We start from the raw sequence: 24132 nt of genomic DNA, 5'->3' as shown, positions 1-24132 counted from the left end.
TGCTGCTGGGCTTGGCTGGGATGTCGCCTTCCACCTCCCCGCGGAAGCCACCCCAAGGATGTTTGGACATGACGGGCAAGTGGAGGAAAGCCACTCAGCACCGTCCCTCCTCCTCCCGCCTCAGCCGAGGCACTGCGGCGTCCGAGAGCGCGCGAGAGAGACGCAGCCGGTCAGGGGCGTGACGTCACCGCTTCTGCAAGGGGAGGAAGTGACGTTCCAACCCCCACCCCATTCGCCCGCAGGTCTCCGCTCCGAGAACCGGAAGTGGCGTGTGGAACGGACTCGGCGCCGAGTTGGAGAGGCCTACGGAAGAGGCGGCTGTGGTGAGGGGTGGATGAGGCCTGAGAGGCCGTCGCGGGAGCCGGGTAAGCCGTCGGAGGGGGCCGGGGGCGAAGTCTCCGGAAGGCGAGGCCGAGCTGCGGAAACGGGCAAGGGAGGGAGAGGGGGGGAGGCCGGCCGGGCTGGTTAGAGCGAAGAGGCCCTTGGTGCTCCAGGGGAGGCAGCCCGAGCAGGCGGGCGGGGTGCGGTGGTTGTTTACGGAGGCGGCCGCCGCGCAGGGAAGACTGTTGGGCTCCCGTCGAGTCCGCCCATCTCGCCGTCCCGTCGACGCAGGCAGAGACACGAGGACAATAGGCCCCTTTCCTATTGTTGCTCGCCATTCGCCGGTATTCGGTGCCACCCTGCCGAAGGGGGAGGCAGTTTCTGAAGGAGAAGGTAAGCAGGGAAGTAGCTGGTGTTGCCTGCATTGGCTGTCAGCGGCCGTCCTCCTGGGTTTCAGGCAGGTGTCCTTGCTAGAGAGCGAACCTGGGGCTGTTTGTCTGTTAGGGTTCAGGCAGCAGCTGGGATAAGAAAGAGGGTTAGGAAAAAGGAATAGCCTCTCCTGTTTCCATTCTCTCACCAAACCCTAATGCAGAGTTGCAGGCTGGGTGAAATGGATGTAAGAGCAATGAGGTGTCTGTTAGGCAAGTTAGGAGCAGCGTTGCAAACCGAAAATTATTTATTGACTTGTCCCTTGTAACAAGTTTGCTAGCCTTCTCTTTTTTGATACTATATGTGGTATGTTTATGGATGGTGACATACGTGTAGTGATAGAAACAGTTCTAAAGACTACAGGATGCCAGATGGGATCACAATCCCACCACACACTTCCTCCAAGCAGCTTAGGGTGGTGAACATGGTTTCACTTCACTTATTCTTGCAGCGAACCCATAGGATATATTAGACTGAGATGTGATAACTCTTGTTGTGTACAGTACTTCATCCAGGGGACTCGTACTGCCTGGTTATATAGCTGAAATGGTTTCTTAAGGCTGCTTGGGCCTTAGTTCTTATTTGTCTTGGAGAGATTGAACAGAGCTTTTCTTTCCTGTGAGTTGTTTTTGGGGTTAGTTTTCTTTCCCCATCTTTTCTTAAGTAGAAAAGTAGTCTTGGTGTGTGCATGAGGCAAAGTACACTTCAGTACCTTTAGCTGGAAAGGTGAAGCATTTTTTAAAAGGCAAGCCACAATTGTGGTATACAATCAAAAACAGTTTTGGGTAGATGTGCGTTGGTTACTAGGCTGAAAATACATGATGTGAATTTTATGTTCTAACATGATGGCTAATTCTAATTGTTTACTTTTATTTTGGCAGACATTGCCCATGGATGAATTGGTGCATGATTTGGCCTCAGCCCTTGAGCAGACTTCTGAACAGAACAAGCTGGATGAGCTGTGGGAAGAAATGACTCTTAGCCCAAGGCAGCAGCGACGGCAGCTTCGCAAAAGGCGAGGACGCAAACGGCGTTCAGACCTAACACACCAAGCAGAGCATGCTTGTTGCTACAGCGGAGCATCTGAATCCAGCCTGGATGAAGTGGTTGAGGACTGCCGGGAAGTGCTGACTGCTAACTTCAGTGACTCAGATGACATGGCAGTAGCCAAACGCCATCCAACGCTCAGTGCAACTCTGAGAAGTAAGCAGCACTCGTGGCACGAGTCAGACTCATTCACTGAGAATGCACCTTGCCGGCCGCTAAGGCGCCGTCGAAAAGTTAAGCGTGTGACTTCAGAGGTGGCTGCTAGCCTCCAGCAAAAACTCAGAGTATCTGAATGGAGTTATGAGAAGGGTTGCAGGTTCAAATCTGCTAAGAAGCAGCGCTTGTCACGTTGGAAGGAGAATGCTCCTTGGACATCATCAAGCCGAGGACTTTGTGAATCGGCAGAGACGAGAGCCTTCCTCAACAAAGGGGGAAGAAATGAGAGGATGGAATGTGAAGCAGATGAACAGAAACAAGGCTCTGATGAAAACATGTCAGAATGGTGAGATGTCTAGGCCTTTCTTTTGTATCATGTAGCTGTGTAGTGCATATTGCTATAACATACTGTATTTCATTTGACAAGCTGTGAACTACTTGGGGCAAAATCCTCCAAAGAAAGGGCATACAAATTAATGGTACATGCTGATGATTGCAGTAGAGTTGTGAATAATAGAAAGGGAATCCAAGGGTCATCTAGCCCAACCCCTTGCAGTGTAGGAATGTCAACTAAAGCAACCAAGACAAATGACCATCACACCTCTGCTTTAAAACCCGTCCACAACCTCACAAGAAATAGAACCACTGTAGAAATGGAGCCTTTAATGCTTTGATTTTTTTTTTTTTTTAGTAGCAATTGTATTCTTTCCAGGCAGGACGTTAGCTGAGTTCTTGCATTAATTTATATCACAATCCTGTGCTTATATACTCAGAAGTAAGTTCCACTGTGTTCAAGGGAACCTACTTTCTAGAAGGGTGTTTAGGATTGCAGTTCAAAGCTTTGTGCTGTCAAATGCTTTTGTTGCCATTTGTAAGGCTGACACAGGCATGTTTTGGAGGGACAATAATAAAATTGTAGCCAACCAATGTTCATAGGAATAGTAAATTTGTACTTCTATTAGTAGGGCTAACAAAATTGATTCAGGTCTTTTAGACTTGCTGAGTATATCTTAACTTCCTTTTGGTAACGCTAATTAAATTTTTCTTTGTAGTGCTTGATTCTAACTAAAACACCATGCTGAATCACCACCTTAGTTGCTGCATTCCATGGCTTGTTAAATACTAGACTTATCAGACCACCCACTTGTTTCCCTCTTTGTTGTTCACTTATTTTCTCCTTTGACGGACAGTTTGTTTGGTGATAGCCTGAAGTAGCTCTTGAGAGCCGGGTTGGGCTAATGTATTAGAGGTTGCGTGGCGGGGGGGGGGGGGGGAGAATCCCTACTTCTAGAAGGCAAGTGACAGAGACAGAGTGTCAGCCTCCCCCACCTCCTTCAGCCCGGCCTGACCTTCTGCACCCCCTCTGTGCCTCTTGTTTTCTTATTTTTATAGAAAATCAATATCCTTCCTGACACAAACAATAGCTCAGGAGCAGAACTAAATGGGGGAGAGCTGAGATCTGTCCATCACCTCTCAATTTAACTCTTCCAGGCTATTTAATTATAGGCATGCTTTGCTCCAGGTGTTTGCAACAGTGCAATTGCTAAATGAGGGCCATTTTAACAAAAGATTGGATGATCAATAACACTCTATAGCAGTAGCTTGTCGGATCAATAGCATTCATTATTTTGTGGTTAAAGTAAGTAGCCTCCATTGTAACTGGAGGTCATTAATCAGTGCTTACTGGACTGCAAGGCCTATACTAAAGGATAGTGTGCTTTGCCATCTGTGTGCAGGGTGAAGAAACTCTGGTTTCCTTGCATGAACCTTTGGGCTGAAGCTACAGTAAGATACATAATTCTGTAGACCTGTAACAACCATCTAGTGATTTATTAGTTTAGTTTAGTTCCTCCACCTTACCTTGGGAATTTGTAGTAGGTGATGGTGCTTCTAAAACCGTGTTATATATAAAATGTAAAAGAAATACAATACGAACTCCTGACAACATGCCCAAACACGAAGGCCTTGGTTGGAAGAATCCCCAACACTGTCAAGAGTTAGAAATCCATATATATAAGCTAATTACCAAATGGCACCTTAAACCTAGGTTGTGGTCGTAGCCACAGAATGTCTAGGTGCCATTTTTTTTGTGGGGTTTATGTGTAATTTACTATTGTTATTCATTTCTATACTGCTTTATATTTGAAAGAAAAAAATATCGAAGCGCTTTTCACTATATTAAAACATCGAATAAAACAATGCAGAATAAAACAAATCCAAGTTTCAAGGAAAATATTTCAGATCCTTCTATTAAGTGACATTTTGCTTTCCCTATACTGTATTTATTTTCCTACTTAAATTTTATATAGCGCTCCATTGGAGAAGTGCTCTAGGAAGCCTCTTTAACAAAAGACTGGTGTTGAGCTGATGTCAGGCATTATGTTCCCCATTCCTGTGTGTAATACGTTTGCATTTCCTGGAGATATTACAAATGATGATTCAATTTGGAGTGGTATTTCTTATAGCTCAGACTATAGTGGTTAAGAGTCAGAATAGGACCTTGGAGATCAGGGTTCAAATCCCCACTCAGTCATGAAGCTCACTGGGTGACCTTGGACCAGTTATAGCCTCTTAACCTTCCTCGTGGGATCATTGTAAGGATTCTGAGGATGTGGTGAACCTTGTACTCCTTGGAGGAAAAGGTGGGATATAAATGCCCTTAATAAAGCTTTTCTGCTTACCTGCTTAAGAAAGTTGGGAGTCAGCGAGATGGAGAAGTCAGTTGCCAATCTGGCATCCAGAGATCTCCACATGGTTGCAGTTGGACCCACTCCCGTCACAAAATGCACCTGGCAACTAGCTAATTGCAAACACTGGTTCTGTGATGTCTTCTGTGGCTGCACTGAAAGCCTCTTTAATAAAAGACTGGTATTGAGCTGATGTCAGGCATTACATTCCCCATTCCTGTGTGTAATATGTTTATATTTCCTGTGTGCAAATTTGGAGTGGTATTTCTTGTAGCTCAGACCATAGTGTGATTGCTTCTTGAAGTTTTATAGTAGTAAACAGCTGGTTTTCAGAAGTTAGAAGGAAGATAAGAAGTACATAAGAGTGCCAAATCAGCAGTTATCTTTTGTTTCTGTATTTGTATTCCACGCTTCATTAAAATAGGCCAAAATGAAAGTTTAACTTCACAACAATTCTGAAAGTTGGATTATATACACAGTAACTTGTGCAAGTAACCCAGTGAAGTTCATGGCTGCATGCAGCCTTGCAAATAAGCGTACAGTGGTATCTTGGTTTAAGAACAGCTTAGTTTATGAACAACTTAGATTAAGAACACTGCAAACCCAGAAGTAGGTGTTTTGGTTTGTGAACTTTGCCTTGGAAGCAGAATATGTTTCGCTTCCTGTTGAGTGTGTTCCATTTGTAAATTGAGTCCCCCGCTGCCATGGGAAAGCACACCTTGGAACGGATTAAATTCGTGAACCAAGGTACCACTGTAAATGTTAATTGTTACCTTTTTTAAAAAAGCCAGTTTGGGCATATGTTAGTACTTTGTAGCATGGCTGACTTGCCAGACTGCTGTGTCTGGAGGCTGATTTTAATTCACTGCCGTTGACCAGATGAATGACTAGAAGTTTGTGAGCAGGAATTCTTCTACCCTGGGTTCATTAGTTATCTGTTTGTTAAATTTATATCCCATCTGTCCTCCCAAAGGTGCTCACACTTAGCAGCACTTAGCCTACTGTATTATCTTGAGTTGTTTACAAGAAACTGAGTTGTATTCAACAATGTTGTCCTGTTTGTGCAAAACTACTTCTGTAATTGCTCTTTTCCTCCCCCACCATGTCCTCCCAAATCTGTTCTGGGAATTTCTCCCAACTCTCTGAAGCAGATTAGGGGGTGGATGGGGAGAGGAAGATACAGGGGAAAGTCTGTTGCGCAAATGGGACTACTTCATTGGATAAAATCCCGAGAGGCTCCTGATTATATCTTTTAGATTCATTTTGTAAAATATTACTTTATGAAAGTGAAAGAAAGCAGAATAGTTGACAGGGTATTGTCTAAGTGTCTGTTTGGTACTGGGAATTGTTTACTTGACATACAATGAATAGCTATGGAGCTTCAGAAATAATCAAATTATTTTGCATTTTAATGAAATCAATAGGCAAAGAAAGTTAATCACTGTACATACACCGCTATCCTGTAAGAAATGTAAGTCCCTTTTCCAACTGCATCTTCTTATCCATCAGATTTTGTCAATGGTGTCCCTTTGTTCAAGTTAACTAATCTAATACTCATCTGCTGGTTAAAATTCAAGTTTCATCAGTTAGAGTGACAAAATGACTGTAAGGCTGAGAAATTCTGTAATGTTGCCACTGCTCAAAAAACATGTCTCATATCATCATTCACTTTGCCTTGCAAACACCCAATCAGTTGTTCTCATTTTCTTTGTACTCTTAATTATTCTGTAACAGATTGCTGGCAATGTCTGAAGGAGAATATAATTTCATTCCCTACAGTTATTTCTCTTCGAATACATCTTCTTATTTGCTCATTGTGTCATGATTGAACAGTGCCAAATAACTGCAGAACCAACATTCTTCATTCCATGACTATTGAAGGAAGTATGTAGAACTGCCTTTGAACACTTCTTGAAAGCTAGTAACTGGGAGCAGCACACTAAACGGAGTGTATTTCACCAGTCCTGAAGCAACTTCACTGGTTCACTGGGCAAAATAGAAAATGCTGATTTAAACCCTTGAATGGTTTAAGATCCAGCTACCCGAAGGACCATTTTCTGCTGCATGGGACTGCCCAAAGGCTATTATTTTTACTGGATGTCACCCTCCGAGTCTCCCCACAACACTCACGCATACTTTGAAGCTAGATGGGCAGCAGCCAGAGAAAGGGCTTTCCTAGTGTCAAGTCTGACGTTTTTGCTGGCACCATTTGAAGGCCCTTTTTTATTTGCCCAGGCCTACAATAACTGTTTTTTTGCAGGGATAGCCAACATGATGTTTTAACTACAAGTCTCATGAAACCTGACAATTGACCATGTTGGCTGGGGGCCTGGGGCTGATGGGAACTGTAGTCTGAACCATCTGAAAGGCACCATGTTGACTACTCCTATTTTCTTGATTCTTCTGGTTTTTATTTGCTGCTCTGCTCTGCTGTTTCTTGTAGTTTAAATCATGAAATGTAACGCGTTCCAAGTGAATTTTGTGCTTGTCTTTTCCAATGCACCACAATAATTGAATTGTTCTAATCCCAGTAGTAAATCCCCCCATACAAATTTAGTGTTCTTGGAAGCCAGTCATTTTACAGATATCTATATTACTTGTTTTCAAGTTGAACTTTGGTGTTCAGGGGAGCACCATCTCTTAATAGAATTTCAGTGACCAAATTGAAAGCCTGGTGTAATTGGCAGCTGCTTATGTGCTTCATATAATTCTATCTTATAAGACATGATGCCATTTGAAAGAGAGGCTAAAATATTGTATGTTATGTCACTGGAACAGGTCAATAGTCCAGCATCCTGTTCCAGTGGCCAAACAGATGCCTGTGGGAAGCACACAAGCAGGACCTGAATGCAGCAGCACCCTGTCTACCTGTGATTCCCAGAAAACTGGTACAGTGGTACCTCGGGTTACATACGCTTCAGGTTACATACGCTTCAGGTTACAGACTTCGCTAACCCAGAAATAGTACATCGGGTTAACTTTGCTTCAGGATGAGAACAGAAATCGTGCTCCGGCGGCGTGGCAGCAGCAGGAGGCCTCATTAGCTAAAGTGGTGCTTCAGGTTAAGAACAGTTTCAGGTTAAGTACGGACCTCCGGAATGAATTAAGTACTTAACCCGAGGTGCCACTGTATTCAGAAACATACTTCTTTTGACAGTGGTGGTGTTAATACACAGTATTACCATTGTGTTTGCACTATATTCTTCATTATGACTGTAGGAGAAAAAGAAATAGAGTATAAAGTAGCTAGATATCATTGGCACACATTAACAATTTTTATTTTGTATTTTCATATTGTGAACCGCCCATCCTGTACGGATGAAGAGCAGCATACAAATTTAATTTATAATAATAATAACACTTACTCTCCCATAATTGGGTAACTGAAACACCTGTTTGTTTACCCTCTCCTGGTTTCTTTCTTAGTAAAATGGCATCTGCAGGAATATTAATCAATGTCTCTAAACTAATTTGCTTTTCAGGATTACTATATATCAAAATCCTTTATAAGATTCATATGTGATACTCATCAAAATTGATAGGCCACCACTGTGCTGCCCATTTAAGTGTCTCCTGACATCCCATGTGTGGGTCAACCAGGCTGTAAAGATGAATAAAGCAATACCATTATTGTGTGCTGTCTAGAAAGTGCTTCGAGACCCTCCTGCAGTGAAGAGATTTTTGCAAAGTGGATTATATCAATTGCATTTGTGCTTAATTTTCTCTGTTCTCTTTTCAGTGAAACCAGTAGTGTGTGCAGCAGTAGTGACACTGGCCTTTTTACCAATGATGAAGGTCGCCAAGGTAACTATATTCTTATGTTTCTCTTCTTTAATTTTATACTTAAAGTATTTATACATTTATTTATTTATTAAATTTGCATACTGCCCTTCATCTGAAGTTAACAGAGCTGTTCACAACTTCAAAATAGAAAATGAGAACACAAAGTGCATAATAAAACAAAAACAAACCAATAACACACCCACCCAAAACGTTTAAAGTGCCATAGAATGTTAATCAGCCAAAGGCCTAGTTATACAGAGACGTTTTTGTCTGGCGCCTAAAGATATGTAATGAAGGCATCCAGCTGAGCCTCCCTGGGGAGAGCAGTCTACAAATGAAGAACCACCACCAAAAAGGCCTGTTCTCATGGAGGAGGCACTTGAAGAAGGTCCTTAGATGATAATTGCAGACTAAAGCTTATTCCATAATAAATGTGTTAGTCTTTTAGCTGCTACAAGACTTTCTGTTAATTTAGATCATGACTCTTGTTCAGTATCAAAACAGTCCTCTTTTGTTACTTTCTAAATAATAATAAAACTGGAGAGCCAGCAAGCTGTCAGAGAATATTTAGTAGCATGCATGTTGAGAAATATAGAATATTAGAAAAAATGGCCAACTGCTCTCAGTCAGCACTGTGCTTTTTTGATGTGTAAGGATGAAGTAGAAAAGACCACTACTCAGAGTTAATGTCCTAATTAGGTAAGTGTTAGACAATAGGAGTACCAGAGAATATTGGGTTTCATGTATTCTTAATTGGTCTTGTAGAGAGAAAATGCTGTGCCTTTTCTAAATGCTTATGTTTTGTGTTTGGTTTTGTTCAGTAAACTTGTAATTGTTCTTCTGTTGCAACAAATCTATGCCTCCCTTCAAAGCAGTGGTTTTCTCATGGGGCAGTTGCATTGTCTCAGCATTGAAATACTGTGTGTATTTGAGAAAATGTGACACCCCCCCCTTTTGTGAGTCTTGTTTGGATCCCCCCCAGTTTTTTGAAGGCTGAGGGGTCTGCCTCTAGCTTTCAAATTCAGGTTGATTTTTTTTACAACGTATATATAGTTGTATAATAAGAAAAAGAATTTATTATTTCTACCCTGCCCATCTGACCGGGTTTCCCCAGCCACTCTGGGTGGCTTCCAACAGAATATTAAAATACAATAGTCTATTAAACATTAAAAGCTTCCCTAAACATGGCTGCCTTCAGATGTCTTCTAGTCTGGTAGTTGTTTTTCTCTTTGACATCTGGTGGGAGAGTGTTCCACAGGGCGGGTGCCACTACTGAGAAGGCCTTCTGCCTGGTTCCCTGTAACTTGGCTTCTCACAGGGAGGGAATCGCCAGAAGGCCCTCGGCACTGGACCTCAGTGTCCGGGCTGGATGATGGGGGTGGAGACGCTCCTTCAGGTATACTGGACTGAGGCCGTTTAGGGCTTTAAAGGTCAGCACTAACACTTTGAATTGTGCTCGGAAATGTCCTGGGAGCCAGTGTAGCTCTTTCAAGACTGGTGTTATGTGGTCTTGGCGGCCGCTCCCAGTCACCAGTCTAGCTGCCGCATTCTGGATTAGTTGTTTCCGTATCACCTTTAAAGGTAGCCCTACATAGAGTGTATCATAAAGCTGTGCAGTTGCTAATAAAATATTTCTTACCATAGGCAATGAGTTAACAATTAAACGTGTTCTTGTGCTCAAACATAAAGGACAAATTCACCTTGGAACACAAACAATAATATTCAGACATTTTGTAATACATGTAGGATAAAGTTCTGCGTTCTGGGTACATGAGCAAACATGATGGTTTTAGCAAGGAATATTCATACAAGTGAATGTTATAGCTTGGACCAACACCAACAGTGTTCAAATGATGTTGATTTTTGGAGTGTTGGATCAGCTTTTTCCTTTTCTTTTAGGTGATGATGAACAGAGCGATTGGTTCTATGAGGGAGAATGTGTCTCAGGATTCACTGTCCCCAACCTCCTGCCCAAGTGGGGAACTGACCGCCAGTCTGACATGGAACGAATGGATTCCAGCCTTGAAAAAATCTCAGATCCAACATTCCTTCTGCCCTCTCGGCCAGCTACGAGAGGTGAGATCCTTCAGTAAATGTTGTGGAGATAGTTGACACAGTTGAAATGCTTGCGGGTAACATCCGGTTTTATGTGAGCAGACTTCTCCTTCCTCTTCCTACATGTAGCTTCTAAAATCTGCCGGGGGGGGGGGGGCATGTCTGGAGATGATATGGAGCTAGAAGGGGAGGAGTGGGGGAGAGTGGTTGTGCAAGTGGAGGTTCATTGTGCAGTCAGACAGACACTGTATGTCAGTCAGATTCCTTAATGGATGTGTGAAATTTGTCACTCACCATGTAGCTGAGAGGTAAAGGTAAAGGTACCCCTGCCCGTACGGGCCAGTCGTGTCCGACTCTAGGGTTGTGCGCTTATCTCACTTAAGAGGCTGGGGGCCAGCGCTGTCCGCAGAAACTTCCTGGTCACGTGGCCTGCGTGACAAGGCTGCTCTGGTGAGCCAGCACCAGTGCAGCACACGGAAAATCTGTTTACTTTCCCGCTATAAAGCGGTACCTATTTATCTATTCGCACTTAGGGGTGCTTTCGAACTGCTAGGTGGGCAGGAGCTGGGACCGAAAGATGGGAGCTCACCCCGCCGCGGGGATTCGAACCGCCGACCATACGATTGGCAAGTCCTAGGCACTGAGGTTTTACCCACAGTGCCACCCGCGTTCCCATGTGGCTGAGAAGCAAATACTAATTTATTGTGGATAAATGCGGGCTGACTTACAGAAAGGTGTTCTGACTATGTATGATAGTCCTAAGTAGCTTGGTCAACCTTCAAATTTCAGTGCTCTTAGCGCAAGAATACTACTCACCCAGCATGCATTACAACAGTGTCAGAAGAGGGTGCTTTGACCCAGGCTGCCTTCTTGCCATATGGCTATGGTCACTCTTCATATAGGTTATGTAAATAGAGAGAAATACAGAGAGCATAACAGCATGCCCAAGCTCAATATTGTAAGTAGATTTGGAAATTGGAATGCAGCCTAGTTTCTTGTTTCTGTATTACAACTAGCTGTTTATTGTGGTCTTTGTTTTGGTAGTGTTCTGTCTTCAGCGTTCTCTTCTTTCCTCTCCCCACCCAGGGTTTCATGCCCGCTTGAACCGTCTTCCCAGTGTTCCTACCCGCTGCCTCAGGAAGGGCCGTAGGAGGCTGGTGAGCAAGGTATTGCTTTTTTGAGAATAGTAATTTGTTGGTGACTGCTGCATCACTTGCGGGAGATCTAACTGCAGCTGAAAGTGGACCATGCAACAATTTGCCCAGCCACATTTTCCATCTTTGACCTGTTTTCAATTCAGTTCGGGGTTGTATGTTCCTACTTGTGATTTTTTTGCTCCAGTCCACTTTTTGTGTTGTCTCCACCTTCAACTCTGTCCACCTGTAGCAGAGAGTCACAGAATCAGAAAACTGGGGAATCAGAAAACCAGATAATAAAATAATCATTAGGAGCTGGAACCCTTCCAATACGTATTATTTAATACTTATTATTAAAGACAGAAAATAAAGCTTTGATTGGTTATGATGGTTCCAACCAAAGCAGGAACATGTATATAATTTGACTGCAGTTTTTATATGATTGCTTAGCTGGAGAAAGTAGAATAAATAAAAAATGCAAGCACGCCAAGAAAACCAGAAGTGCACCCCTTGAAGCTGGAGACACAAGTTGAAACATGATCCTGCAGGGGTAGGCAGGGAAAGAAAGAAAGGAGGTAGAAGCAGACCACTCCCAACACCTCTCCCAGGAAAGAGCATGAAATCCTGTTCAGGGGCTATTTTACAACTGGTTCAGAAGAGGAACAAGTTTATCATTGGGTTTTCTTGACATTTGACATTGACATTTGGTCCGATTCAGCAGTAGACAGCAGGTTTTCCTAGGGAAAGTGGTGGGACAAAATACCGTCTCGGACCCTTGATGATAGATTGATACAAAATACTTGACCAAATCACAGGACAAACAAAAGTTTGAATGGGCCTTAAATTTGCTTCATGTGTTGACATATGTCAAAACCTCTTAGCTACTTGCAAATAGTCATGGTAAAGCTAATTTTAAGAAGTTAATAAGCTTCAGGAAACTAGACAATAAGACAGTGCTGAGGAAAGGAGGGTGGCTGGCTATAAAAGTGCAGTATAATTATTATTATTATTATTATTATTATTTATACCCCGCCCATCTGGCTGGGTTTCCCCAGACACTTTGGGTGGCTTCCAACTGAATATTAAAAACAATACAGAACTGGAAGAGCCAGTTGTAAGGTGCAAGGAAGGAATCCCTGAAATGCAGTATTCTTAGCTGGGGGTGGAAGATTTTGTAATACATAGTCACTGGTATGTGGTATGGAACGTGTGTTGTGTTTAAATGCTGAAAGGTAAAGGCTGTTGGCTGCAGGGCTTCTGGTTTTGAGTTATGCATCATAAGCATTTGTATGGTAAAGCTGGAGTTCTGCAACCTCTGCTTTCTAAGCTTTAAGGGGCAGGTTGAATATAGTTTGCAGAGTTTGTTGTGGGAAGCTGGACCCTTTAAATAGTTTACTCACCTCGAGCTCTCGCTGAAGGAAAATTAATCCTTGTCTGAGTGGAAGTTGGAAGCTCTGTGGGTTGGATCCAGGCATCTCCCTCTGTAAACATAATTCCTTGTGTTTTTGGACAGGACTCTGATGTAGACTTTTCTGGAGGCAGGATGTGTCCATTTTAGCCAATTTCCTCTTGTACCACTTCTAACACTGGAGTGTGGGGACTCCCAAACCTGCATAGCAGATATTTGGAGAGATGCACAAAGGGAAGGGAGAATGGGCAAAAGTTGCTTCTCGCCTCCTGCCTTGTGGAATTAGTAAAATTCCACTCAGTGTAACTCCAGATCTAGTCCTGTGCATTGGGGGTTTGCGTTCATAAAGCCTATATGTTAACTGGTTCATCTGTACAGGAGAATGGTGTCCCTTCCTTTTTTGTTCTCTGTCTTTGACAGATTTTTCACACCCCAGCTCTATTAATCTTGCTAAGTTAAATACTGTTGAATTGCAGATTTAGTTGTGGTAAATACAGTGCCTTTGACTAGGCCACTGGTAAGAGCCCAGGGCCCTAAGCTTTTAGGAAGCACTTCTAATGAACCAAAATAAGAATAATATTTACTTGTTTAATTTATCTTCATCACCTTAAAGGGATCTATGTCATTTGCAGTGGAGGTCACTGCTCTCCCTCCCCCATTCTCTTCCAAATTGTAATAATAAATAATGAGTTTCATTCAAAGCTCCCCGCCAGCGAGCTGCTAATTACCCAAAGTACGGCTTGTAATTTACACAGTAATAAACCGTAAATTTAAACATTACGGCACTTTAAGTTAATAATTTCTCTACTGTAACAAATAGCCTATCTTTCACCCCTGCTGCTGCTTCCCCACAAACCTTGCATGTGATAGTGTTCAGAGTTCCTGGCCATAAGCTACCCATTGATGATCAGATCCTGATTCCAATCTCCTGGCAATTTGTTCTGTGTGGCAAGCAACCTCATGCACAGAACTGTGAGTATATGCAACTACAGGACACTGAGCTGAGTTTCTGAAAGCTATTTTATCGACTAAGAACATACCATTACCCTCTCTGTCTTGGGTACCTTTGCTTTTATTCATGTGAAATAATAAGTCTGGGGGTACCAGAAATGACTGCAAGCTGCCTCATGTGATTAATCACTTGTGAGGGATGGGTAATGTTTCAGATCGGAGGGCTGATCTTGGATGAGTGACCACATTTCTTATATTCTAATCCAGTCCTAGGTTTTTGTTGTTTTACATGCACAAACAAGAGCAGACTAATCAGTTTTTATATGGGACTTGCTCATTTACTCAAGATTGTTAAGTAGTTCTGGTTAACACAGGTAGAACATGATGTGACATACATACACTTAAAAAATTCCCCCACATGCAGCACCACTGAAGCACTTCAGCATCTGTTGACCCTAATGAACTGGAGCAGAAAATAAGTGAATTAAGACTCTTGTGGCTTTAGGTCAGAGCTTTTAAATAACCAAGATCAAAGCAGGTGGTCTTAAACGTTCTTTTCCTACTTCTCTAAACAGAGCAGAAAAAATGCAAGCCAATGAAAGAAACACAGAAGGAACTTAAAGCAAGAGGAAATAAAATCCTCACTTTCTGCACAATAACTTTAATAGGGATAGTGAATGTATGAAACTTTAACATGTTCATGTGAATGTCTGAGATTTTATCTAGGAGTAAAATTTCCTGTTCTTAAATCACTCCCCGCAATATTCAGACTGAATCCATCATGTTCTTGAGACATTGACCATACTGCGACTTCTAGCTATATGCTCATTGGACAATTCAGTAATATTTTGGCGCTTCTGGATAACTATGTCATAGGAAACAGAGAGACAGTGTTAGTTCTATGCAGTGTAGGAAACATGAATTTCCATTACATTTTTCTCTTATCAGCATGAAGGTTAATAATAATAATAATAATTTTTTATTATTTATACACCACCCATCTAGCTGTGTTTCCCCACTCTGGGCAGCTTCCAACAAAATATTAAAAACAAATTAAAACATCAGTCATTAAACACTTCCCTAAACAGGGCTGCCTTCAGATGTTAACTTCTTGCAAGGCTGCTGGAGTCACACTTCTCAATTCCTCAGAGGGTAATGCATTTATTCTGACCCCATGTGAACAAGAATGCACTGTCTTATGGGTGTGTCATGTGTGTCTGTGCTGCCTGATTTTTGAAGGGAGAGTGCCTGAGGCTCATATTGCATGTGATAGCAGCAGACCTGTTTGTTTAAGCCTGTCTGCCCCAATCACACATAGAAATGGAGATAGGAGACCTAGTTTTAAGAGCATATGGGAAACATTGGTGAGAGGAACCAGACCTGCCTTTCTGCTGCAGCTTACCTTCCTGAAGTCCCTCTCAGCCAGGTTCTCTTCAGTATCCAACCCTGACAGTCCAGGTAACATACTATAGGGGATTAGCTGGGGGAGGGTTCAGCTCCCAATACCTGTGTGCCCCTCTTCTCTTAAAATTTGCCTTTTACTGCATCCTTTTTAAAACCCAGTTGAGGCAGGCCCAGATTTAAATAAATAGGCCATCCATTGTCATCTGCCATTGTAGCCTCAGCCCTCCCCCCTGTCACTTTGTGTTTCAGGAGACCATCATGAGTGCTATGGGCACTGAGAGGATTAGCCACATCATTGGTGATTCCTGCCAAAAAGAGTAAGCACCTGAATGCTGCTGACAGGTCTATAAGTCTGAGGAGGGGGAGGGGGAGGGGGAGGTTAATAATACAGAATTTGCCCCTTCTCAGCTTGCAGAGAGGATCCTCCCATTTTATTAGAAAGTCATCTCTTGAAGAAGGGATGATGTGCTTGCCTTTCTGTAATCCTGTTTCATTTCCTATCCTCTTCCCACTGTGCTAAAAAAAAAGAAAAGAAAAGAAAAAAGGCCAGTGCAATGCTCTTGTCAATGTAATCATCTTCCTCATTCTTGCACTATGTGAATTGGCAAAATGCACAAGAACCCAGCATAGACTAATAAAAGAAACTTCAGTATTAGAAGTACCTGAGCTGCTGGGCTATGGTAGGAAGGGTATCCAAGGTAGTCACCAGCTTCTGTTACTAATGAATTATCTACATTTCTGAATTAGTATATCCTCTTGGATATCACAAATGTGGGTGGGTGGATGAGCATGCCAGAAATTTCCCTTTTATATATGGGGTGCTGGTTTCCCTAGTCTTTTTGCTGTTAATTTAAGTGTGGCATCCATTGGATTGAGTTTCTGTCATCCATTAATTCCTAGATTAATTCCCCTCGTCTTAAACCTGTCTTTAATGCACCTGTCTTACATGGATGTTTAATCCTCTTCTTTTCTGTGCATCTGTTTCCCCCTCCTTTTCCCCAATTCTTTTCTCATGCTTCCTCCAATTTCGTCTCTTCTACTATCTCTAGTTTCTGGTTGCCGTCAATGGGAATGAGAGATCGCAACCAGGTAAGATGGCTGTACTTTGCTTCTCTTGTATATTCTTACTTGATTTCTGTCTCTAGAAAGAATGAAGTTGTGGCCTCTAATTTTTTCCACGTTTTCAGCCTGTGTGCAAGGCCGAAAGACCTTCCTTTGGTCATACACTGTATGCTGGAAGACCTTACTTCACAATGACTCCTTGTATCAAACAGTTCCCTAGGGCCTGAAACTTTGGCCTTCTCCTACATTTTCCCTCTTTCTAGCTGCCTTTCCATCTGGCTTTCTGATTATTTAAAGCATTTTTGGGGTGCATTTTTCTATCTGTTCATTTTGAATCACCAATAAAGTGTAGTGGTTAGAGCATCAGACTAGGACCTGAGAATCCATGGTTCAAATCCCCTCTTGGCCATTAGCTCAGCTGGTGATTTTTAGGCTGAGAAATAGTGACTGACCCAACCCATTTCACAGGGTTATTGTGAGGATGAAATGAGGAGAGGGAGAAACATGTGCCACCTTGAGCTCCTTGAAGGAGAGGTGAGATGTAAATGTAAGAATAAATAAATTTTCATGTGATTTTCCAGAACATAGTGTCTTCTCCCTCTGCCCCTTTTAATTGTTTGTTCATTATCAATAACAACAACATTCTCTCCCTGTCTTCAAAAGAAGTCTTACTGCATTTGATAGTTGGTTTAACTTGGTTATTTAGCCATGCTGGTACTTTCTTAGCTGTGCTGGTAAGACAGAGAGAAAGCTGGTAATTCCAAGTATATTTAGAGACGGTTTCCCATGTTCTGGTTCCCACTGCTAATAGGGAGAGCCACTGAATATTTACACTTCAGTTCTCCCAATTAAATTTGCAGCCACAACTAACTTACACCAGTGTAAAAGGTTAATGGACTAACTCCTGAATGTACAGAGTTGTTGTTAGTTCAGTTACAATTTAATCAATTAGATGAGGTCTGTGTTCCTCATTTGATAGCAAAAAAATAAAATAAAAAATCTTAATGAGCTCAAAAGTGTAGTTTAAAAACCTGCAGTGACATACTTCATTTTGAACTCATCTGAAATCCATCTGAAAGTGAATCTGATTACAGTATGCCCGAACCAGCTGTTCACGTTATTTTGAAGTTCCTTGGGTTTTATAGTGAGCTTCCAGTAACTGGATAACTTATATGTTTATATTGTTCAAAATTAAAGTAAGAGGGCATCTATTTTTAAAGGAAATAGTGCTTTTTTGCAGTACACAGTTAGTCTAGCAATTTGAATTTCTTTGAAGTTTGGTTGGGGGCAAGTGGTAAGTGGCACTACAGCTGTTTAGAAGGTTGGAATTTGCAGGCTTCCATAGAGATAGTTGATAGGGTAAAAACTGACATCTTGCAATGCTGCAGTTTATTGGTGCTTTTCCTTACTAATTATTTAAGTTCTCTGTGATTGAAGATTGAAATGATCCAGCTGTTTAGCAGGGCCTTTCTGAGACTACGCTACAACAGACAGGTTGATGGGGAGTTGCATGTTAAAGTCTTCTCATGCACATGGGAGGAAGCCATTGAGGTCAGCTGTATCATTGACATGTTAGTTTTGCACATGCAGGAAGAATGTCTGTAGGCATCCAACTGTTTAATTCACTCCTTCTGGACCACATGGACTGTATCATATGTTCTGTTAATGTTTGAATAGTGTTTAGTTTTTTTTTAAAAAAAAGAACCTCAAGTGCTGCTCTCTTGCCTTTTAGAAGAAAATATTTCTCGTTGTGGTAAAAGTTTTGTTCTTTTTCTGGAGAAATAAATGCAGTATGCTGTGATCATTGGTACTGTTGAAACTGATTGCTTCAATTGCTCACTTCTCTGTAAAGAACAATTTGTTTCTGCAGTTGAGTTTTGCAAATGATCTTCTTGTGATGCTAAAGTGGCATCTATGCTGGTGGTTCTCAAGTGGACTATGATCAAAGATTCAGTTACAGATAGGTAGCCGTGTTGGTCTGCCATAGTCAAAACAAAAAAAATTCCTTCCAGTAGCACCTTAAAGACCAACTAAGTCAGTTCTTGGTATGAGCTTTCGTGTGTGCATGACTATGATCAAAGAAACATCTCACAGTGAAGGTGGATGTCAATCTCCTTTGTACACAGCTCTGTACAAATGAAAACAGACCTAATTGGTAGAGGTTTTCTTTCTTTCTTGAGGGTGGAGAAAAGTGTTTCCTTCTCGACTAGGTATGTTCAAAGTCCAGTTGGTTTTCTCCTCCAGATGAGTGAGCAGTGTGGCGTGGGCTCAGAAATTGGCCTGCCACACTATATGGAATGTAAGACTCCAGATAAAGTGAGAGACTGGGTAAGGATAGTTCAACTGTCTGTATTCAGTTAATGTTACTAACCAATGTTGTTAACCAATTCTCTCTTGTCTTTCCAGTTCAATCCACTATCTCCTCTCTATTCTTTGGATGTTCTTGCTGATGCTTCCCACCGAAGGTGCACACCAGCACACTGCACAGCCAGGTAACCATCACCTTCTGCTTTCATTGTGAGGAATGGTATGGTATCTGTTGGTTTGTGGAGTATGCATGTCAGAAACAAATTGCATAGGTGACTTCCTCTTCTACCTCCTTTTCTACTTCTTTGGGTTAAAACATTTTTATCCTGCTTTTCCTCAAGAGTCCAAGGCAGCAAACTAAATGAGAGATTTACAACAACCACAGAACTGCGCTGCAGCATAAAACAAATACCATTAAAAATACCCATTAAAATGTTAATACTCTGTTGGTTTCTGTATTGAATTTGAATTGATTTTATGTATATGTTGTTAGTGTTACATGTGAACTGGGCCAATGAATTTGGATGACTGATACCTGGACAAGGAGCAGACTTTGTGTTGTGCATTAGAAAGCTCAATATAATAGCGAGGGAATAATTGAATAGGGAGGTTAAAGAAAATTTAAACGTGAGGAATGGCTCTATCCATTATTCAATTTAGCCTGGGAGTCTGAAGAAAATGCTAACTAAAAGTAGAAAATGTAAAAATCCAAAATAGCCACTTCAAATTATTGTCATGGGAGCGGACAACATATATTATATGAAGGATATTTTATTATTTAACCTGGTGCCTCAGTGAGGGATATGTGAGATTAGGAAGAAATTTTCATTTGAGATCTTTGAAGTTTTCACTCTTGTTCTATAGTTCTGGCAGAATGTCATGACTGGTGATGAAATGTTGAGTGAAGTGGACTTGTGCTAGAGCAGGCATATCCAGCTCCCAAGAGACTGTGATCTACTCCCAGTATAAAAAAGTGGCAGTGATCTACCCATTGTCATTGGAGGGAGGAGGAGCATGCATGGGATGAGTGGACTGCCCAGAATTGCTGAGCTTTTTTTAGGAGGAAAGTGCCCAGAGTTGCTGAGCTTTTTTGGGGAGGATTGCACAGAGGTTTTTTTTAGCTTTCCCCACATAACGTTTTGTACACGATAAGGATCCTGTGATCTACCAGGATCAGCTGGGGATCTACCAGTAGATCACGACCTACTGGTTGGACATCCCTGTGCTAGAGGGTCAAGAAGGTTTCATTTGCATTGCTAAAATGGAAAGATTCAGTATTATTTAACAACCCAGACTTGGGTGGGCAAATTCTACTGTAATATGTAGCTTGTCTTGTCCTTTTTGAGCCATTTGTAATGTTTATTAAACCTATTGCTTCAGTACCTTGTTCACTTTTTTGTCATTTGGCACACATACTCTGTAGAGGTGTGTGGTTGGAAGTACCTTACCTTATGGCAGGAACTTGCTTAGATAACCTTAATGTTCTCTGCAGCTCTTATTCTGTTATGATGATGAAAGCCAGTAGCTTAAACTTGTCAAGTTTCTGGTAGTGAATTTAATTTGATTCCAAGTGATGTTTTTAAGCTTTAGGTCAGACATAGGCAGACTCGGCCGTCCAGATGTTTTGGGACTACAGCTCCCATCATCCCTGACCACTGGTTCTGTTAGCTAGGGATGATGGGAGTTGTAGTCCCAAAATATCTGGAGGGCCGAGTTTGCCTATGCCTGCTTTAGGTCTTACTTTGTATTTCTGATGACGGACATCTGTGTATATATGCAGTTAGGTGAGCAAGTAAACATGTTTTGGGGCTTGTAATTTATGAGTGGGCCCTGCTAATGGGTGGAAATCAATTAGTCCCACCAGTGGAGGACCTGCATAAGGAACTTCACTTTCCAAAATTGGCTTGTGAGCGGCGGTCAGTCTGGAGAACCCCTGGAATAGCATTCAGGGGAAGGAGTGGGGAAATTGTTCCTTCAGGCAAGCTGAAATGACAGCTGATCAGCTTAGCGCAAGGTGAATTCCTCCCATAATTTCCAAGCTTATTGAGGCTGTATTACTTATGAGATACAATATTCTGGCATGTAGCAGAAAGAAAAACACCCTTCAAAAAGTGCAGCACCTTGGGCCATTGTTGCCCATACTAGCATTATGCCAGGTAAATTATTTCCCTACTGCTCAAACTGCCATTTCTTATAAGCGCTGTCTGCCTCCGGAAAGCCTTTCACAAATGTATTATGCAATTGGAAGCACTGTTATCAGGCAAATTCTGTTTTTTTTCACCTGTCTGCCTTAACCTATGTTTTCTTTACCTCCCTAGTGGTTTCTGGTGAAATTCATCTAGGTAGCATAGTCACTGTCTTGTAACCCATTGCTTCATTTAAACAGAGCCGCCAGCCAGATTGCTGAGTGTAGAGCCATGGGTGTGCGAGAAGCGGCTTTTTGGTGTCAAGGAGAAGCCTCTGCATGGAGGGTTCCTTGGAAGATGCAGTTAAAAGGCTGTATAAATTGTAGTATACCAAGACTTTCTTTTTAGCTATCTGTCTGTGATGTGGTGAGACTTCTCTCAAAGTGTCAGAAGCAGCACTGGGAATTCCACACCCATCATTAGAAGTGGTGTGTGGGGGTGTGTGTTTGGTGACTCTGTTATCATTAGTAGTATAATTTTATTTTGCAAAGCGACGAGAGTCGTCCCCGTCCCCCCCCCCCCCCCGCTTTCCCTCCCTTTTTGCCATCCTCCTTGGGGATAGTTGGTGTATTAATTTGCTGTATTGCCTCCTGGCTGTTCCCAGGCTGTTTTGATTCTTCATCATGGAATTTTAATGGCCTGCCGCTTCTTGGGAGGCATGTGAGAGAGCGCATCTCAGGGACCGCTTTCCTTCTTTTCACATGCCTGTAATTGCGGCTCTTTAAGAGCACAAAGCATTTACTAATCATGCCATGTCTGTTGTAGCTTCTGTTTGACAATGCACTTTTTAAAAGTGGAAAGCATGAAGAAGTTGGCATTGAGAATATGTTCCTCAGTACCAATGTGAATTGCATTGAGGTAGCAGGTTGAGCTTACTGCTTTCCATGTATCTTGGTGGCAGAATAAAGGTTCCCTGTCTTTGCTTTCCTTGGAAATGCTTAGAGCAGGAAGCTTTTGTAGCCTAAAGCCTGGGCAGGTTTCTGGGGGCCCCATTCCAGTGGTACATGGGGCAGAAGCACACTTTAGCTATATATTGCCCATGCAAAAGTTGGCAGTTACAGTTCTCCATCCAGGCAAGCAGAAGGCATTGCCAGAGGTCAAAGACATCTCAGCCAGGCAAAAGCACAGAGCATGGCCAGTGATGTCAGGAGAGTCCCAAGAGTCAGTTAGATGGGGAGGGGTCACATTGGGCGCTTGGGCTTGAGCTTCCTCGTTCCTGGCTTAGGGCATTCATTGCCTTAGTGTTTGGCTAGTTGGCCATCTGAGATGGTACGGTATTTCTCAGTATAGCTCAAGATTTCCTAAGCAGAGCCAAGCCTCCCAGTTCTTTCCACTGGTTAAGACCAGGTCTTATTAAGAGTCTGGTCTCAGTATGAGATCTGCCAAGTTCAAGTTAAGACAGGATTAATATGTGGCCCATGTTGCCAGAGGAAATACAACCCATGAAGAGTGCTAAAGCAGAGCCCATACTGTGGCGGCCACAGATGAAAATCTCACTGCAGCATGATATACCATCAACCTACATTATGAAACCCACATTCAAGAGTTGCATACAGAAGTAATGCATTAGGTGCCTTTCTGAACCCTTGGAAAACATTTTTCTCATCCTGGGTCACCATCTTTCTGGTATATGATTGTAAATGTAGTTTAAGGAGGGACGCCAAGTAGACAACCAAACCATCTCTTTATCTGTGTCTGCTGTGCTGCCAAATGCAGGTGCTGCATCATCATAGGTAGCTCCATATTGGGAGTGTGTGTGTGTATGTATTATCACTGACGGGTGCTAGTGGCCAGCATAATGGAAAAGAAATACAGAGACCTCTGTTGAAAGTTGCCCGTGAGTAATGTGAACATGTGTGGCAATGGTTCCATGCTGTTGTTTTGTTAAAAGCACATCTGATGCTGACCGTTGGAGAAGAGGGTGGAGATAATCTCCCTAGGGCTACATTTTGGATAGGCCAGTCTGGTTGCCAGTCCTCTAGTACATGTGTAGGGATTTTTTTTTGAATGAATTGCTTATCCTTTGTTACCAGGACACTTTTCTGTGCTGTGCAATGGGTTAATCCTTGCATGCAAAGATGTTGTGTTCACTGGATGGGATGAGCAACTTGTAGTGATTTCTACCTATGATGTGCAGATCAGAATTGGGTGCCCAGCTGGCTGGTGGTGTTTCAAAGAGGAGAAGGATCTCTGTTCTCACTATTAATTTTGACCTTTGAAGGCATCAGAAATAGCCCCAGGTGGTACCTCAAGGCTTAGAAAAAGCACCTTTTATGCATCTGGTATTTGCAGTGGAAACTGTAAGTACAACTGCAACAGCTGAGCTGAATACTGTCAGAGTAGCAATACCCTTGATAGGAAGTGTGTTCTACTGAATGTTTCCTTCTGCATGAGGATAGCTGAACTAATTATTTTCAAGGCGATCAGTTAATAAGCACATTTCCTTCCTTGCATTGGTACAATCCATATATTTTGCTTTCTAAAACGAGGAAAATACAAGAGCCTTCAACTGTATTATCAGTTTGAGAGTCTACAGAGAAGGCCTGAAAATTGAGGTTCTTAGAAAACTCATGAAATTCCTAAGTTTGATATTATAATAACAAAGGACCATATTTTTCAACTGAAACACTTTTCTGTTCTAAAGGGAATGCTTTGTATGGCTGTCTCTCAGAAGATCAATTGCAATTAAACGTACATTTCAAGAAGGGTGCTTGTTTAATGTACAAGAATACCTCTGTGAACATCTGTCCTGTCGACCGTCCATTTCAGCAAATGTTCACGGCAAACCTCGGAATGGGTTACTTCTGGGTTTGCCGCTTACGCATGTGCAGATGTGCTAAATTGCGCTTCACACATGTGCAGAGTGGCACTTTGGCGAGCATCCCTTTCGTGGAGCCTCCGGGGCTCCGGAACGAATCCTGGACTCAAAACAAGGTACCACTGTAGAGGATTCCTTGAGATGCCTAGTTCCATCTTGTTTGCATTATGCATAGGGGAAAACAAGGCTCACTTTTCTGGGGGAGTGGAGGGAGCTCTATTGCCAGCCTAAATATGATGATTCTAGTGTTCCAACCTAATGCTTATTAGACAAGAGAGTAAAACTTCACCTGCAGTTGGGAGTTTCCACCTCTGCAGATCAACCTTAAGATCTGTGTATGGTGCCCTGCTTTATGTGCCTGCCAGTGAAATCAGTGAGGTTG

The 24132-nt window shown here is 42.4% G+C and overlaps 1 protein-coding gene across 9 annotated transcripts in view; it reads left to right on the top strand.

Annotated features, from left to right (window-relative positions):
• Positions 1 to 216: 216 nt before the first annotated feature.
• The window catches only part of GPATCH2L (G-patch domain containing 2 like), a 32609-nt gene continuing 8693 nt past the window's right edge, over positions 217 to 24132 (top strand). For 2 of the 9 annotated variants that reach the window (XM_083736445.1, XM_083736443.1), the window contains exons 1-8: positions 217 to 365; positions 1632 to 2299; positions 8380 to 8444; positions 10323 to 10499; positions 11565 to 11644; positions 15627 to 15694; positions 16427 to 16466; positions 18846 to 18931. In XM_083736445.1, coding sequence (XP_083592571.1) covers positions 1641 to 2299; positions 8380 to 8444; positions 10323 to 10499; positions 11565 to 11644; positions 15627 to 15694; positions 16427 to 16466; positions 18846 to 18931 — 1175 coding nt within the window. In that variant the 5' untranslated portion in view covers positions 217 to 365; positions 1632 to 1640. Of the gene's footprint in view, positions 715 to 1631; positions 2300 to 8379; positions 8445 to 10322; positions 10500 to 11564; positions 11645 to 15626; positions 15695 to 16426; positions 16467 to 18845; positions 18932 to 24132 lie in introns of all 9 variants that reach the window. The other 7 variants (XR_014563575.1, XR_014563576.1, XM_083736449.1 and 4 more) reach the window with 5 other exon arrangements.

The sequence above is a fragment of the Podarcis gaigeae genome (assembly GCF_964106915.1).
Source record: "Podarcis gaigeae genome assembly, chromosome: 1".
Lineage (NCBI taxonomy): Eukaryota > Metazoa > Chordata > Lepidosauria > Squamata > Lacertidae > Podarcis > Podarcis gaigeae.
This window is presented reverse-complemented; position numbering and strand designations above follow the sequence as displayed.